Raw genomic sequence first — 16979 nt, 5'->3', positions numbered from 1 at the left:
TCACTAAGGTTTAATAATAAAATGCAGATTTCCCAATAGCCAGTCTCGTTAGGAAACCATTAGAAGGTTGCATGTTCGATTCTCCAAAGTACTAAAAACTATATTCTTTCTATACAATTGTCACATTCTCTGTGAAACTACTCACAGAGCTAGAAGAGTAAACGGTTTCATGTTAGCCATATTCTAGAAGAAGTTTTGCATCTGCATCTCTGGGAGGACTTGTCGAAATGCAGATTTCTGGGCCTCACTCTGGAGTGTTTGATTTAGCAAGTCTGCCTGGGGTGGGACCTGAGAATGTGCATTTATAAGCAGGTCCCAGGTGAGCCTGTTTCTGCTAATGTGGACACTGCTTTGAGAACCTCTTCTCTAACACTTGTTTCTCGTAATTTATCTAAAAAAAAATGTGTAATCAAATGATTCTTTATTTTGGTCTGATTCCTACTGATTAGCTCCATTATAGATACTCACCTTCTCAAAACTTCATAGTTTAACTATCCTCATCTTGGCACTTTAGGATACTTTAATTCTAGCTTGTAAGACAATCAATTTAAGAAAATCAATGTAGGCATCTTCTGATGTGCCCATCACAGACATAATGTCTTCTTAGAATTTACCATTAGAGGTTATTTCTCCCTTTATTAAAATTAATTTTTAAACTCTTCTTTGTCTGTTTGAAAATACACTAGGAACACCTACCTACCAATATCGGAGGCACCTATACAGTCTACTCATTCATGGAAGGCCTGTGTTAGCTGAGGCATGCCTATAGTTCATCTTTAACATGTGCTTATTAACCCAGGGGTAGGGGAGAGCTGTCTGGGCGGCTCGTTACCTCACCTAAGCCGTGGAATTTCAAGTGGCTCACACCTCTAAACAGAATCTCCCTCACCTGCAGGACAGTATCTGAATTTACATCCTCTATTTGATTACCAAGTCTTTTATTTAGTAATTGGAACAAAAAGTCAAAATGTAAGTGTTCATTAAAGAGATGAGCTATTGAGTAAAATTCATAATTATACTCCAGGACTGTATTCATTTCCTAGGGGTGCCAGAACAATTTACCAAAGGCTGTGTGGCTTAAACAACAGATATTTATTCTCCTGCTTCTGGAGAAAAAAAGTCAGAGATCAAGGTGTGGAGAAGGCCATGCTCCCTCTGGAGGCTCTAGGGAAAGAATCTTTCCTGCCGATTCCAGCTCCTGGTGACTCCAGGTGTCCCTGGGCTTGTGGCCTCATCACTCCCGTCTCTGCCTTCATCACCATGTGGCCTTCCCCTCTGTGTGTCTTCTCTTCTCTTATAAACTCATGACATTGAGGGTTCACCCTGATCCAGAATGACCTCATCTCAAAGTCCTTAACTCAATTACATCTGTAAAGACCCCTTTTCCAAATAAGCTTCCATCCACAGGTTCTAGGTGGACATGTCTGCATGGAGATACTATTCAACCCATTACAAGGAAAAATGACAGAAATGACTAGACTGTATGCTCTGCCTCATGGGGGATATGGAACAGGCAGGCTTTACAAGCAGATATGCTGTGAATACAGGCTACATAGAGAGGAAATGGTGCTCCTGTTGGAAGGGAAAGTGGGACTTGAATGTTGATTTTCTATCTCTGCTGTCTGTCATGATCTATAGAAGCCCAACAGACACACAGGATGCCAGAGATGTCATTTGTGAGTGACACTAAGAACATAGAACTGTAGTATCTTTTGACTTTATGGGTAAATGGAAGAGACGATGGCATATTGCTTTTGCATAGTTCATGCTAAAAGACTCATATGGATCTGTGTATTCAAAACAGCCACCGAGGCTGGGTGCAGTGGCTCACACCTGTAATCTCAGCACTTTAGAAGGCTGAGGCAGGCGGATCACCTGAGGCCAGTAGTTCGAGACCAGCTTGGCCAACATGGTAAAACCCCATCTCTACTAAAAAATACAAAAATTATCCAGTCTAAATTAGCTAAAGCTTTAGCAGAAAAATGCCCAAGAAAGCTTCACCAGAGAATCCTTCTCCACCACTACAACTGGCGTGGCGCATGCCTTTAGTCCCAGTTACTTGGGAGGCTAAGGCAGGAGAATAGCTTGAACCTGGGAGGCGGATGTTGCAGTGAGCCGAGATCGCGCCACTGCACTCCAGCCTGGGCGACAGGGTGAGAATCCGTCTCAAAACAAAGCAAAACAGCCACCGAGAATATAAAAATGGGAGCTTGTGAGCAATGCTTGCATACATAAGCCCTCCTCTTTCCTGAATCATATCATGAACTACATTTGGAGATTGAGTTAAAAAGTAGAAGTGGGAAGTTAGCAGGACTTTATCAACAATTTCTTTTTGGGAGCCCACATGGAGAAGCTGTGTGAGAAATTGTCTAGCTTATCCTTCAGTCACTTATTTTGTAATTATGAGGATGTCTTTTCTTAGTTGCACTTTCAGTGTGAAAGAGAATCTCTTCTTTGCTACTGTTTACTCACACAGTAGGTGTATCCATTTTGAAGGTAGCAATGGAAAAAATAAACAAAGAACACTCTTCTGAATGAGACATAGAAAAGAAAAATAGTTCTGGACGCTGGGTAGTGGGGAGATTTGAGACTTGGCTAGAGGAAAGCCAGAAGAGACAGCACCTGATAAATATTCCACGTCCAAGTCTGATCATATGTGAGATCAGGGCTGGAATTAGGCAAGAGATTTGTCTCTCCTGATGAAAGGTACAGCCGGGGAAAAGGCCTGGCAGTGGGAAGGGGCTTATTCTATCGAATGCATGTAAAGAATTCCTCTGCCGTTAGACATGAGGGGACTTCAAAAAGTTCGTGGACAAATGGAATTAAAAGATAAAAATTTAAAAAATATAAACTATATTTCTCAACTTAATCTCCATCAAGTTCAAGTTCTGTAAGTGATAATACCAGCCATTTTAGTCCATTCCTAAAGAACTCAGACTCCTGGGAATTTAACCATCTCAATGCCATCTTTTCTACATTATTAACTAAAGAAAAATGGGTGCCCTTTAAGTGGGTTAAAAAAAAAAAAGGTGCCCTTTAATTTTTTTTAAGATTAGGAAACAAAAAGAAGTCAAAAAGAGCCAAATCAGGACTTTAAGATGGATGCCTAATGATTTCCTATTGAAACTCTTGCAGACTGGCCCTTGTTTAATGAGAGGAATGAGTAGAAGCATTGTAGTGGTGGAGAAGGACTCTCTGGTGAAGATTTCTTGGACATTTTTTCCGCTAAAGCTTTAGCTAATTTTTTCAAAACACTCTCATAGTAGGCAGATGTTGTTGTTCTTTGTCCCTCCAAAAAGTCAACAAGTAAAACACCTTGATCATTCCAAAAAACTGTTGCCATGATCTTTGTTTTTGAGCCATCCACTTTAGCTTTGGCAGGACCCCTTCCACCTCTTGGTAATCATTGCTCTGATTGTGCTTTTCCTTGAGGATGGTACTGGTAAAGCTATGTTTTCTCTCCTTTAATGGTTCTTCAGAGAAATGTTTCAAAATCTTAATGTCACTTGTTTAAAATTTCCATAGAAAGCTTTGCTCTTGTCTTCAGTGGATCCAGGTGCAACTTCTGGAAAGTTTGCTCAACTTTAATTTTTCAGTCAGAATTGTGTAAGCTGAGCCAGTTGAGATGTTTATGGTGTTGGCTATCGTTTCTGCTTTTAATCATCAGTCCTTTTCAATTAGGGCACAAACACGAGTAGTTTTTCTTTTCAAATTGATGTGGATGGTCTTCCACGCAAGCTTTATCTTCAACATTATCTTATCCCTTCTTAAAATGAGTTATCCATTTGTAAACTGCTGATTTCTTTGGGAGCGTTTTCCTGATAAAACTCATAAAGCATCCATGATTTCACCCTTCTTCCACCCAAGGCTCATCATAAATTTGATGTTTGTTCTTGCTTCAATTGTAGTGAAATTCATATTGCTCTGATAGGGGCTCTTTTCAAACTGATGTCTAATCCTTCTTAGTGCCTCAAACTTGACCCATGTTATAACAAGCTAGTATGAGTTTATCTTGGTGGAACAAAAATTTGAAATCCATGCATAGTTTGTTCATAACACAATATTTCCATGAACTTTCTGAAGTCTCCTTTTATAGTGGACAATGATGGTGCAGAGGATAAGACGGAGTTGCATAAACCAGGGCCAAGTGTTCCCAGTGCATTTCAAATGCAGCTGTACATTGTTGCAGAGGTATGAAACTGCCTTCATAGAATTTAAAAAGGCCACAAAATTAAAATTATGGTAGGGGCCTGAATTTCAGTAAGATATTTTCCTTTCTCTCTGATGTTTTCCTCCTCCATGCATGATTGTTTGTGCGTAGTCATTTCAGTAAGTGGTAGTCACTAATAATTGATTATCTTCCTGTCCTAGCCCCTAGGCAGGCTGCCCGCAAGATTAATGAACTTGTTCTTTCTTTTAAAAAACAGTGATCCTTAGATCATGCAGAACCCCTCAATGGCTTCCAGAAGTTGAGCTTGCCAAGAGGGGTGCCAGGCAGCTTTGATTACTGGAAATATCACCTCCTGAAAACTTTTCTGCTATACTCCAGGCATAGTAAACGATAACCTATCACTGTTGCGCAGCTTGCTTTCCATAGTAACTGGCAGTCACAAAAGGTATTGTAGAACCTAAAACTGGTCTTTGGGATATTTTTCAGACCTGGCTTGCAAGTGGGCCAACTGACAGCAACCAGACTAGTGGCCTGTGACCCCAACCAATGAACTGACTTGTCTGGTGTTGTGACTCCCTCTCTTTCCAGGAACTGATTCAGCGCATGAAGACAGTTTCGACACCCCTATGATTTCATCCCAGATCAGTCAGCAGCACCTGCCACTAGTCCCCCGGCCTGCCAAATCAACTGTAAAAACCCTAGCCTCTGAAGACTGGAGGAGGTGGCTTTGAGAAATATCTCCTGTTCTCCTTGCTCAGTTGCCTTTGCAATAATTAAACTCTTACTTTACTGCAACGTCTCTGTCTCAGTGTTCAGCTTTATCCAGGCAGTGAGTGGGCAGCAACCTGGTCAGACATCAACAGGCTTAGCAGCAGACAGCATGCTATGGTTTATGTTTTTAGAGAAATACCCTGGCCTCTGAGCCGAGCACGGATTGCAAGAGCAGGAATTGCAGAACTCAAAATGAGGGAGGCTTTATGACAGTCTAGGGCATGTCTGCATGACTCGCAGAAGCCAGAAGCAAGCGGGAGTCATGCAGACATGCCCTAGACTGACACAGAGCCTCCGCCATGAACCTGCAGAAGGAAACGTGTATTTCCATATATGAGGATCATAGAGAAAGAACTTTTCTCAGGAGTCCATAGCTATCCTAGATGTTTCTTAAACTTTTTAAGGCTCCTAGGATATCAGAGAGATTTAAGTAAAAACCTATGTCCTCATTTTTCAGAGTTAGGATATACAATTTTAAAACTTTTTTTTTCTCCTTTACAGCAAACATTTCCTTCTCTTTGGCCCCTCTGGCTCTAGGACATATCACCTACAATGTGTTCTAGTCTCCGTATCAGAGTTTAGAGAATTTTCTAAAACAAAAATTGGATCATGTCATTTTCCTGCATAAAACATTTATTGGTTCCCCATGGCTATTTGAAAAAAAAAATTTTTTTTACCTGGCCTGTAGACTCAGCGGAGCAGATGACATGAAGTGTGGCCATTAATGTAATACACAAGGATGCCCTCTCTCACCACTCTTATTCAACAGAGTATTGAAAGTTCTGGCTGGGGCAATCAGGCAAGAAAAAGAAATAAAGGGTATTCAAATAGGAAGAGAGGAGGTCAAATTGCCTCTGTTTGCAGATGACATGATCCTATATCTAGAGAACTCCGTGGTATCAACCCCAAAGCTTCTTAAGCTGATAAGCAACTTCAGCAAAGTCTCAGCATATAAAATCCATGTGCAAAGATCAGTAGCATTCCTATACACCACAATAGACAGGCAGAGAGCCAAATCATGAATGAACTCCCATTTGCAATTGCTATGAAGAGAATAAAATACCTATAAATACAGCTAACAAGGGAAGGACCTCTTCAAGGAGAACTACAAGCCACTTCTCAAGGAAATCAGAGAGGACGCAATCATTTCATGCTTGTGGATAGAAAGAATCAATGTCATGAAAATGGTCATACGGCCCAAAGTAATTTATATATTCAAAACTATTCCCATTAAACTACCATTGACATTCTTCACAGAATTAGAAAACACTACTTAAATTCAAATGACGAGTTAATGGGTGCAGGAAATCAACATGGCACATGGATACATATGTAACAAACCTGCACATTGTGCACATGTACCCTAAAACCCTAAAGTATAATAAAAAAAAAAAAATTCATATGAAACCAAAAAAGAGCCCATATACACAAGACAATGCTAAGCAAAAAGAACAAAGCTGGAGGCATCACTCTACCCAACTTCAAACTATACTACAAGGCTACAGTAACCAAACCAGCATGGTACTGGTACAAAAAAAGACACATAGACCAATGGAACAGAATAGAGATCTCAGAAATAAAACTGCACATCTACAACCAAGTGATCTTCAACCACCTGACAAAAACAAGCAAATGGTGCTGGGAAAACTGGCCAGCCATATACAGAAGATTGAAACTAGACCCCTTCCTTACACCTTATAGAAAAATTAACTCATGATGGAATAAAGACCTAAATGTAAAAACCAAAACTATAAAAACCTTAGAAGAAAATGTAGGCAATACCATTCAAGACATAGGCACAGGCAAAGATTTTATGATGAAAACCTCAAAAGCAATTGCAACAAAAGCAAAAATGGATAAATTGGATGTAATTAAACTAAAAAGCTTCTGCACAGCAAAGGAAATTATCACCAGAGTAAACAAGGTAACCTACAGAATGAGAGAAAAATTTTGCAATCTATTCATCTGACAAAGGTCTAATATTCAGAATCTACAAGGAACTTAAACAAATTTACCAGAAAAAAATCAAACAACCCCATTAAAATGTGGGCAAAGGACATGAACAGACACTTCTCAAAAGAAGACATTTATGCGGCCAAAAAACATGAAAAAATGCTCAACATCACTGATCGTTAGAGAAATGCAAATCAAAACCACAATGAGATATCATCTAATGCCAGTCAGAATGGCAATTATTAAAAGGTCAAGGAATGACAGATGCTGGTGAGGCTGTGGAGAAACAGGAACCCTTTTACACTGTTGGTGGGAATGTAAATTAGTTCAACCATTTTGGAAGACAGTGTGGTGATTCCTCAAAGACCTACAACCAGAAATACCATTTGACCCAGCAATCTCATTACTGGGTATGTAACCAAAGGAATATAAATCATTCTATTACAAAGATGCACGCATGTGTATATTCACTGCAGCACTATTCATAATAGCAAAGACATGGACTCAACCCAAATGCTCATCAACGATAGACTGGATAAAGAAAATGTGGTACATATATACACCATAGAATACTATGCAGCCATAAAAAGGAATGACATCATGTCCTTTGCCGGGACATGGATGGAGCTGGAAGCCATTATCCTCTGCCATCTAAGACAGGAACAGAAAACCAAACACTGCATGTTTTCAATTATAAGCAGAAGTTGAACAATGAGAACACATGGACACGTGGAGGGGAACAACACACACTGGGGCCTGTCAGGGGAACGGCGGGAGGGAGAACATCAGGATAAATAGTTAATGCATGTGGGGCTTAATACCTGGTTGATGGGTTGACAGGTGCAGCAAACCACCATGATACACGTTTACCTATGAAACAAACCTGCACATCCTGCACATGTATCCCAGAACTTAAAATTTAATTTAATTTAAAAATAAAATAAAATAAAGGCACATTGCTTTTTTTAAGGCAGAAGTTTAGACCATATGTCCATATATATATATATACATACACACACACACACATAAATATACACACATAAATATACACACATATATATACACACATGTATACACACACACACACACACACACACACATATGTATATGGGCTGATGAAAACTTGTCCCCTACAGAGTATATCTCAATGTATTTTACACTCTGTATTTTATTATTTCAAGACTACTTAAACATTTTTTTCATATTACTTATATCTGGCATATACAAAAGATATTAAAATACTTTAGAACAAATCAATCTGCTCAACCATCTAATAATAGATCATCATGGTTTTACAGCAGACATTCAGAGCATCTGCAAATAAATCTAATTTTTCCTTGTCATTTCCAATATTTGGACCTTTCATTTCTACTCCAAATCTTAGTTCATTGTGTAGAATTTCCAATAATCTTATCTATACGGGGACCTTTGTTTTGTTCTTGGTTGAATGAGCCTATCTCGATTTTGTTCAGTATAATTGGCTTTGGGTATGAGGTCAATAATCATCATGTTTAAGATCTATTCAAAAACAAAGCGAGCTTTAACTTCTCTCGGTAGAATTTAAGACAGGGTAGCAACTGGAGAGAAGAGAGGCAGGGAAATTTGTGTAGTGCATGGTCAAGTTTTTCTGATTCAGCTTCTGGCCAGCTATAGAAACTGCTATTATATGTTCCTTCGATGCATGTGTTCAAACACTGTTGGACACATTTTAAGAAGTAAATATTATTAGTTTTAAATGGGTCATGTAGCCAGTATCATTAGTCCAGCTGTTCTAAGTGGACTAGGAATTATTTTAATTTGTATTTAGGTTATTGCTACCTCTGTCAATACCATACTTGTGCAAAGGCTCCCAAAACTTCTGGGTTGTCAGTTATCAAACTACAACAAGCAAATGAGCAGCAAAGCTTTCTGACTATTTTTGGCCAAATTCAACCATCCATCTAGTACCTCATTTCCTGGCTATATAGAATTTCTCCCAAGTCTAGCTCTCCCAGAATATTGCACTCCTGCTCCTAAAACATTACCTCATTCTGCATAGTTACAAGATCATTCCCGAGATGGTATTTCATGACTTATTACTCATTTGAGAAATTCTGCATTTATTTATGCAGACCTTCTTAGAACCTTGAGTGGACTGGTGTACATTTGGTTAGCCAAAGATGAGCATGCCGTCAGGAGCTCTCAACAAGAAAGTGGGACGGTCTTCAGGAAACATCAGCCCAGTGGAAAAGGACCAAGTTCTCCAGCTATGTTTGCTTCACATCCTTGCCTTAAGAAAGAAGCCTCATTTATCTTCTTCTCCTGTTAACCTCTGCAGTCACCCAGCTGGAAATCATCTCTCTATCTTCTGGAAACCTCTTCCAGTATTTTTGATAATTTTGTTATTGCCCTGAGTTTTAACTACGTGAAAAGGTTTCTTTTTCTGTTAGTTGCACATAGTAGATGCTGTAAATCAGAGTTCTGCAAACTTTTCCTGTAAAGGACCAGACAGGAAGTATTTTAGGCTTTGAAGACAATATGATCTCTTTTACAACTACTCATCTCTGCCTTTGTAGCAAAAAAACAGCCACAGACAATATGTAAATTAATGAACGTGGCAGAGTTTCAATAAAACTTTATTTACAAGAACAGGCAGCTGTCAGTTTTGCCTAATCGACCACAGGTGGGTCTCCATGAACTTAAAATAATGAAGTCACTAAAGATGCATAGTATTGTCAATTTGATGTTGTGATTATTTCCTATACATTATGTGTATATTGTCTTCTGGGATACCAATGCATACATGCATATTTGTCCTTCTTGTTTTGCTGTTATTCTTCGATGAAAAATTAAATAAATGCTCTGCTAATATTTCTGCAAAAGGAGCATTTGTTATGAGGCAGGTTTTTGAGATGGAAAAGAGTGGGATATTGTTGGAATTATAACACACAATCTATTAATCTAAAGGAGTTTAAAGCTACCCATGGTTTTTTGACATAGCATTATTTATTATAGTAAACTCGGTTCAAAAGGAAATAATTTTTGTCTAGACAATAATCTAGGAATGTCAGGACAAGGCAAAAAGAGAAGATCAATCCTTTCAGAAATTCTGTGACTGACGGAGCATGGTGGCTCATGCCTGCAATATCAGCACTTTGGGGGACCGAGGTGGGAGGATTACTTGAGCCCAGGAGTTAGAGACCAGCCTGAGCAATTGTATTAGTCCGTTTTCATACTGCTATAAAGAAATACCAGAGACTGGGTAATTTATCGAGAAAAAGAGATTTAATGGACTCACAGTTTCACATGGCTGGAGAGGCCTCACAATCATGGTAGAAGGCAAAGGAGGAGCAAAGGCACATCTTACATGACAGCAGGCAGGAGAGCATGTGCAAGGGAACTCCCATTTATAAAACCAGCAGATCTCATGAGACTTATTCACTACCACAAGAACGGCATGGGAAAAGCCTGCCCCCATGATTCAATTACCTCCCACTGGGTCCCTCCCATGACCTGTGGGGATTATGGGAGCTATAAGTCAAGATGAGATTTGGGTGGAGACACAGACAAACCATATCAGCAATATAGTTAGACCCTGTCTATAATTTTAAAAAGAAGAAATACTGTGACTGATATGAACACATTAGTTAATTGACCATTTCCCAAATTGTGTGTATTGCCTGTCAATAAAAACAGGATTAGTTTAAATGAAGACATGAATGGACTCCACATAATTTGGCTATTTTTGTCACTTCATATAATTAATCAAGAAATGATTGAAAATGTATAAAATGAACAAAAAGTATAGCATACATTAAAAAGAAGATAAGAATCACTCCAGATCTCGCCACCTAACAGTAACTCTCTCAGCCTTTGGAAACCAATTATGTCCAAGAGAAGGTGTATATTAGTCTCAGAGTCCAGTAACACAAATATACATATGTATTTCTATTTAAATAATCATGCTATGTTTGAAACCATTTTCTATTCAGCCTTTTCTACTTGGCATCATCCTCAGAGCTATTTGTATAATGTTATAAATTCCATCTTGGCAAATCCAATAGATACTATGCTGCATCTTCTTTTAAGTCCATTTAAGCATGATTTGATGGGAGCTAAATGGGATCCCTTCCTAGAATGCTTCTCTCTTGGAGTTGGTAACTTCACATTCTTCTGGTTTTCCTTCTCCCTCTCAGTGTTCTCCTCATCCTCCTTTCTACTGGGTCCTCCTCTAATCAGTTTCTAAGTGCTGGACTTGCTGATGGTGTGTGTTGGGTACTCTCAGCTCTCTCCAAAGAGTCTCCATGGATAATCTCGACTGTTCCTCATCACCTTGCTGATGATGTATGCATTGACTTCTCCTTCTCAGATCCATTTTCTGAGCTCCCACTTCCTCCTTGATTTCTGTAAGTATGTGTCTCACAACTCATTATGTCTAAATGTGAATCCTTTATTTTCATCTTATTATTATGTCTCACCATTCCCAGTTTCTCTAGCTTGATAAGGAGTCTACTACCTACCTGGCACCTTATGTTAGAAGTCTGGAGTCATCATGAAGACCACTTCAATAGTTGAATTCCATTCCATTTTCCATTTTCACTTTCCATTCCATCTTCATTGCACATCTCTTCAAAGTGGTCTTGATTTGCGAATATCATAGAGACAAATGTGGGATATTTCAATATACTGGGTTGTAAAACAATCCTCAGCTCCCTGCAGCCGACAGAGTATATCAGACAGAATTCCACTCAGATTCAGATAACAGAAAAGCAACATTATTCCAGCTTCAGTGCTGAGCCGTGAGCTGGTGTGATGGCTCAATGACAACCTTAGGTAGCTAGGCTCATCCCCTCTTTTCCTAAGGATGAAGCAACCACATCCCTAGGCTCCAGGCTTTCATCCTCAGGCTTTATGGTTACAAGATAGTGCAACAACTCCATGCTTCAAGATCCCTAGTCCAGGAAAAAGAAGAAAGAGCAAAGGAGTGAAGGTTTTGCAAGTAAATCTTTGTCTTTTTATATCAAAGAGTTTGTAGTCTCAGCCACCCAAGGCAGCAAGGGAATCCAGGGGCATTGATGGGTTTAATCAGTCTTATTACTTTTCTGAGTGAGCTCAAGTTCTGTTTATTGAAAAAAAGAAGGAGATATGGATAGTGGGTAGGCAAGAGACAGTGGTTGTCCTGGTGAGTCAGGCACTAATAAAATTATTCAACGTCACTGCTGTCTCCGAAGCAAAAACCCTGATGCTCAAGTACTGAAGCCAGCTGAGAAGTGCTCAATGCTCTGACAAACTCTGTCATCATCATCATCATCATCATCATCATCATCATCATCCTATCATCAATAACATCTTCTATATTAACAGCCCAAATCACAGGGAAAGGATGAGAAAAGTAATTAATATCTGGAATTCAAGCTTGCCTCTTGATGGGAGCTGTATTAGGTGAGCTATTGGTCAGGTGAAAGCCTTGAGTAGTAGAGTCTTAACATCTTTGACAAATGTGCATATTTCATGGTGGTGGCCATGACCTATATCCCAAATTAATTTGGAATGCTGAATTGCCTGGATACTCCCAAAATTGTTCTCATTCTCAGTCTGAATCATTTTGTAACACAAATTCATTTTAGAAAACAGAACTATGAGGATTTTTTCATCAACTAGACACTGCCAAAGAGGTGACGGATAATTCTGTCTCTCAACAGATGGTTAAACCATGAGCAAAACAAACAAAATATTCTCTCTTTCCCGGATGGAATTGCTGCTGCTAACCAAACATGGTGGCGTATGAACTTGGAATCATAACAATGTCAATAAGTTTACGAAGGATCATCCATGCTGTCCTCCGATAAGGCTATGTGAGACAATGATGCATTATGAGATACTTGGCCAAGGTGAAGAGCTCAAAATGTGGTTGGGAATGTCTGGACACATCTTGTTTTCTTGTCTGTCTGTTTGCAAACACTCTCTTCTCACTGTGCGGCTCAATGGATTCATTTCACTGGCCTCATGAATGCTCAGCCTTGACCAAATGCTTCAACACACAAACGAGTGTTAACCTCTGAATAATTTGTCATCTACAATGAGATACCTCTTCACACCCACAAAGATGGCTAGAGTAAAAAATCAGATAATAACAAGAGATGGAAAGGATGTGGAGAAATCAGAATGCTCATACACTGCTGGTGGGTATGCAAAATGGTATGGTGGCTTTGGAAAATATTCTCAGAGTTCCTCAAATTATGTAAATTACTACAGCCACTATGGAGAAGATTATGGAGTTCCTCAAAATCCTAAAAGTAGAACTACTATATGATCCAAGTATTCCACTGCTAGGGAAAGAAGCAGAGAAATAAATAAATAAATAAACCTGTACATCAAAGAGATATATCTGCATGCTTATGTGTACTGTAGCATAAGTCACAATAGCCAAAATATGGATTTAGCCTAAGTGCCCATCAATGGACAAATGGATAAGGAAAATATGGTATATGTACACAATGGAATATTATCCAGCCATAAGAAGAATGACATCCTGTCATTTGCAGCAACATGGATGAAACTGGATGCCATTATGTTAAATGAAATAAGCCAGGCACAGAAAAACAAATATTGCATATTTTCACTGATTTATGGGAGCTAAAATAGTGGTTCTCATGAAGATAGTGACTATAGTGATGGTTACCAGAGGCCAGAAGGGGAAGGGGGTGATGAAGGGTAAATAAAAGAATATAAATGTATTTATTACCACTGAACTGCACACTTACAAGTGGTAAAGAAGGTACATTACATATGTATATTTTACCTCGATAAAAATAAATTTCAAAATAAAATCACGTTCTTCTCACCACTTACTGCTGAGTTATTGTTAGAATAATGAATTAGTACTACAGGTAAGGCATGTACCTACGTAAGTAGTAAAATAGAGACAAGAAGAATAGTTCAGTGGAATGTAGAACACAGGGAATCTAGTCTGGTCAAATATAATTTTATTGGTGTTGAGTTATATACAAATTCTACTTAACTGGGCTTTCCCATGAAACACGTTACATAGAAACAGCTAACAATCATTACAATACCAAGTGAAACTGACCCTGAAACTCATCTTCTTTGCAAATCTCAATTATTGATTTTAGTTGGGATAAGAACTTAGAAGGATAGGTGCTGAGTGTTACCCAGGAAAAAAGGTACAAAGGATAACAGGAAATAATTTGAATATCTATGCGATGCCAGGAAAAAGCAAAATCCTTCCTTATCATTCTACTGTTTTGTTGGGATAATAAATTACCACAGACATCTGGTGGTAAACATTTAATTAACAACCTAAAGATAGCTAGAATTAACCAGACCAAGTAATTGATCCCAGGAAGCTGAAGATAACTGGCCTATGCCAGGGAGTTGAATAACTATTTTCCTCAATGCAAAATTCCAACCTCATGTTAGAAATATTACCTCATACAATAGATATCTACTTTATCCAAGTGAGTTATTAACTAGAGATAACGAGATGAAGCCAGTACTTGAAATAAACAAATTCTTTTCAACACTACTTCTTATGTCTTAGTGACATAAAACTAGACATTTAGTGGTACCTAGGCAAAGAGTTGAATAAAAAACTAGCAATTACTAGGAAAACTGGTTAACATAGAAAGTTTAGTAACGATTCTAGTCAACTCTGTGTTCTCACTTTTTTAGGATTTTTGACTAGGTACGATGGATATGGTAACTAGAGTTACCTGAGTAAGAGTTAAATACAGAATCCTCCATAAAACCAGAATAACTGGTTGAAGACAAGAAGTATAGCATTGCATTCTCCTCAACATTTCTCATTTCTTTTTGGAATAATGAGTTAGTTCTGTCAGTGGGTAGTAGTACCTAGATTATTACAAAGCAAGAAATAAGAAGAGATGTCTAGAATAAATATTTGATACCAGGATGGTGAAAAACACATTATTTTCAAATAGAAACTGTAATTTCGTGTGTGATTAATGAGTTAGAATAAGTTAGTAGTGGAGATACCTCTATGAGATTTGGATTTCATTTTGGGGATGCGATACACACTCAACAGATGAACTACTGGGTCATATGGTAGATCTATTTTGATTTTCCAAGGAACCATTACACTGTTTTTCATAACGGCTGTACCAGTTACATGTCTGTCAACAGCGTGTAAGGTCCCTTTTTCTGCACACCCTAAAAGTTTCATTTTCTCCACACCTTTGCCATCATTATCTTTTGTCTCTCGACTTTTTGATAATAGCCGTCGTAACAGGTGTGAGGTGATAGTTCATTGTGGTTTTCATTTGCATTCTATGATTATTAATGATGTTGAACACATTTTCATGTACCTGACTGCCAGTTGTGGGTTTTCTTTCAAGAAATGCCTATTCAAGTCCTTTGCCTATTTGTTAACCAGACTATTTATTTATTTGCTATTGAGATGTGTGAGTTCTTTATATATTTTGGATATTAACTCATTATTAGGTATATGGTTGGCAAATAGTTTCTCCCAAACCATAGCCTGCCTTTTCATTTTGTTGACTGTTGACTGTGCAGAAGCTTTTAGTTTCCAGGCTGCCCACTTGCCCTACATATTTCAGCTTCCTAGACCCCCACAGTGTGTGAATGTGTGAGCCAATTGCTTAGAATAAACTGTATCATATATATAATATTATTCATAAATAAATACTACATGATAGTAAATATATATTTATGATATATAATATTACACACACACACACACACACACACACACACACACACACAAAGTATCCTGTTGGTTTAGTTTCTCCTACTCTGAGGAACCCAGCCTGATACAGATACCCAGCTGGAGCGAGTGTGTTTGCTGATCTTGACCTCTGGAAGCCAGTGCTTTAAACCATGAGAATGAAAAACTGTGAGGCACTGTGTGGATGCTGGGAGAAGTATGTGAGATGGAAAAGTTCTTTCATGGCATCCAAGAAGTGAATGATCCTCAAGGTGTAGCAGAGGAATTTGTAGGAGAGAGGGATGATTGACGTCTTCGTATAGCCCTCCATGCATCCCAGTTAGCCTGGAGGGATTTTAGGTAGGTCATAGAGAAACTGGGTAATGATGGCAGGTGTGGAGGAACAGAATGTACCACTGAATGGGGGTTCCAGGGGAAACATGTGGCAGAAATATCCTCCCTTGCCACATGATCTGCCAAAATTGAACATGGGGAGTTTAGGAGGGGTGACATGTCAGTTTGGGAACTATCTTTAGGGGTGCTAACCAAAATCTCCCTTTCTCCAACCAGAGCACCTTGCATTCCTCATCAGATGTCACCCCCACCCCGAATTCCTCCGCCATGTCCTGATGGTGCTTTGTGACGTGTAAGGCCTTCCTTCCCGCCCAGGGCTACCATTGGCTGGGTAGTGGAGTGTTGACCAATCACAGCTCAGGGACGTGATCGCCTCATTGTCCTGGATCGCGGGAGGGGTATATACAGGGAGGCCAGGCAGCCTGGAGTTAGTCGACCGTTGGGAGACGTTGAGCGGCGGAAAATGAGTCCAAAGCCGAGAGCCTCCGGACCTCCGGCCACGGCCAAGGAGTCACGAAAGAGCAAGTCCTCCCCCCAGCTGAGCCCCAGTAGCCCGAAGAAGAAGGTGAGTGACCCTCCCAAGCTCCTCCTCATCTTCCCCTCGCCTCCTTCCTCACAAGAATCCTCTCCGGTCCTCACCTGGCACAACCCCCCAACCCGGCCCGCACCGCTTCTGAGGACACGTCCCTGTTCCCAGCCTCCTCCACCCTCGTGCCTAAACCAGAGCCCTTCTGTGATCTCCCTGTTGTCCTTCCAGACTACCAAGGTGGCCAAGAAGGGGAAAGCAGCCCGTGGAAGGAGAGGAGGGAAGAAAAGGCCTGCAAAAAAGATGGCGGCTGTGACGGCACCTGAGGCGGGGAGCGGGCCAGCGACACCCGGCCCCAGTGACCAGCCCAGCCAGGAGTTCCTTCAGTACGAGCTGCCGCCGGCGGAGCCAGTGAGCGAGGGGCCCCAGCACGACCCACTGAGTCAGGAGACCAAGCTGGAGGAACCCCTGAGTGAGGAGACCAAGCTGGAGGAACCCCTGAGTGAGGAGACCCAGCTGGA

General features: G+C 39.8%; 1 protein-coding gene across 1 annotated transcript in view; it reads left to right on the top strand.

Annotated features, from left to right (window-relative positions):
• Positions 1-16315: 16315 nt before the first annotated feature.
• Positions 16316-16979, top strand: part of LOC116812250 (variable charge X-linked protein 3-like) — an 836-nt gene continuing 172 nt past the window's right edge. The window contains exons 1-2 of the mRNA XM_032757963.2: positions 16316-16497; positions 16690-16979. The exon at positions 16690-16979 is cut by the window's right edge and continues 172 nt beyond it. Of these exons, the coding sequence (XP_032613854.1) occupies positions 16396-16497; positions 16690-16979 (392 nt within the window). The 5' untranslated portion in view covers positions 16316-16395. The remainder of the gene's footprint in view (positions 16498-16689) is intronic.

This window comes from Hylobates moloch, unplaced genomic scaffold (assembly GCF_009828535.3).
Source record: "Hylobates moloch isolate HMO894 unplaced genomic scaffold, HMol_V3 SCAFFOLD_7, whole genome shotgun sequence".
NCBI lineage: Eukaryota > Metazoa > Chordata > Mammalia > Primates > Hylobatidae > Hylobates > Hylobates moloch.
Note: the sequence above shows the minus strand (reverse complement) of the source record. Positions and strands in the feature narration are given on the sequence as shown.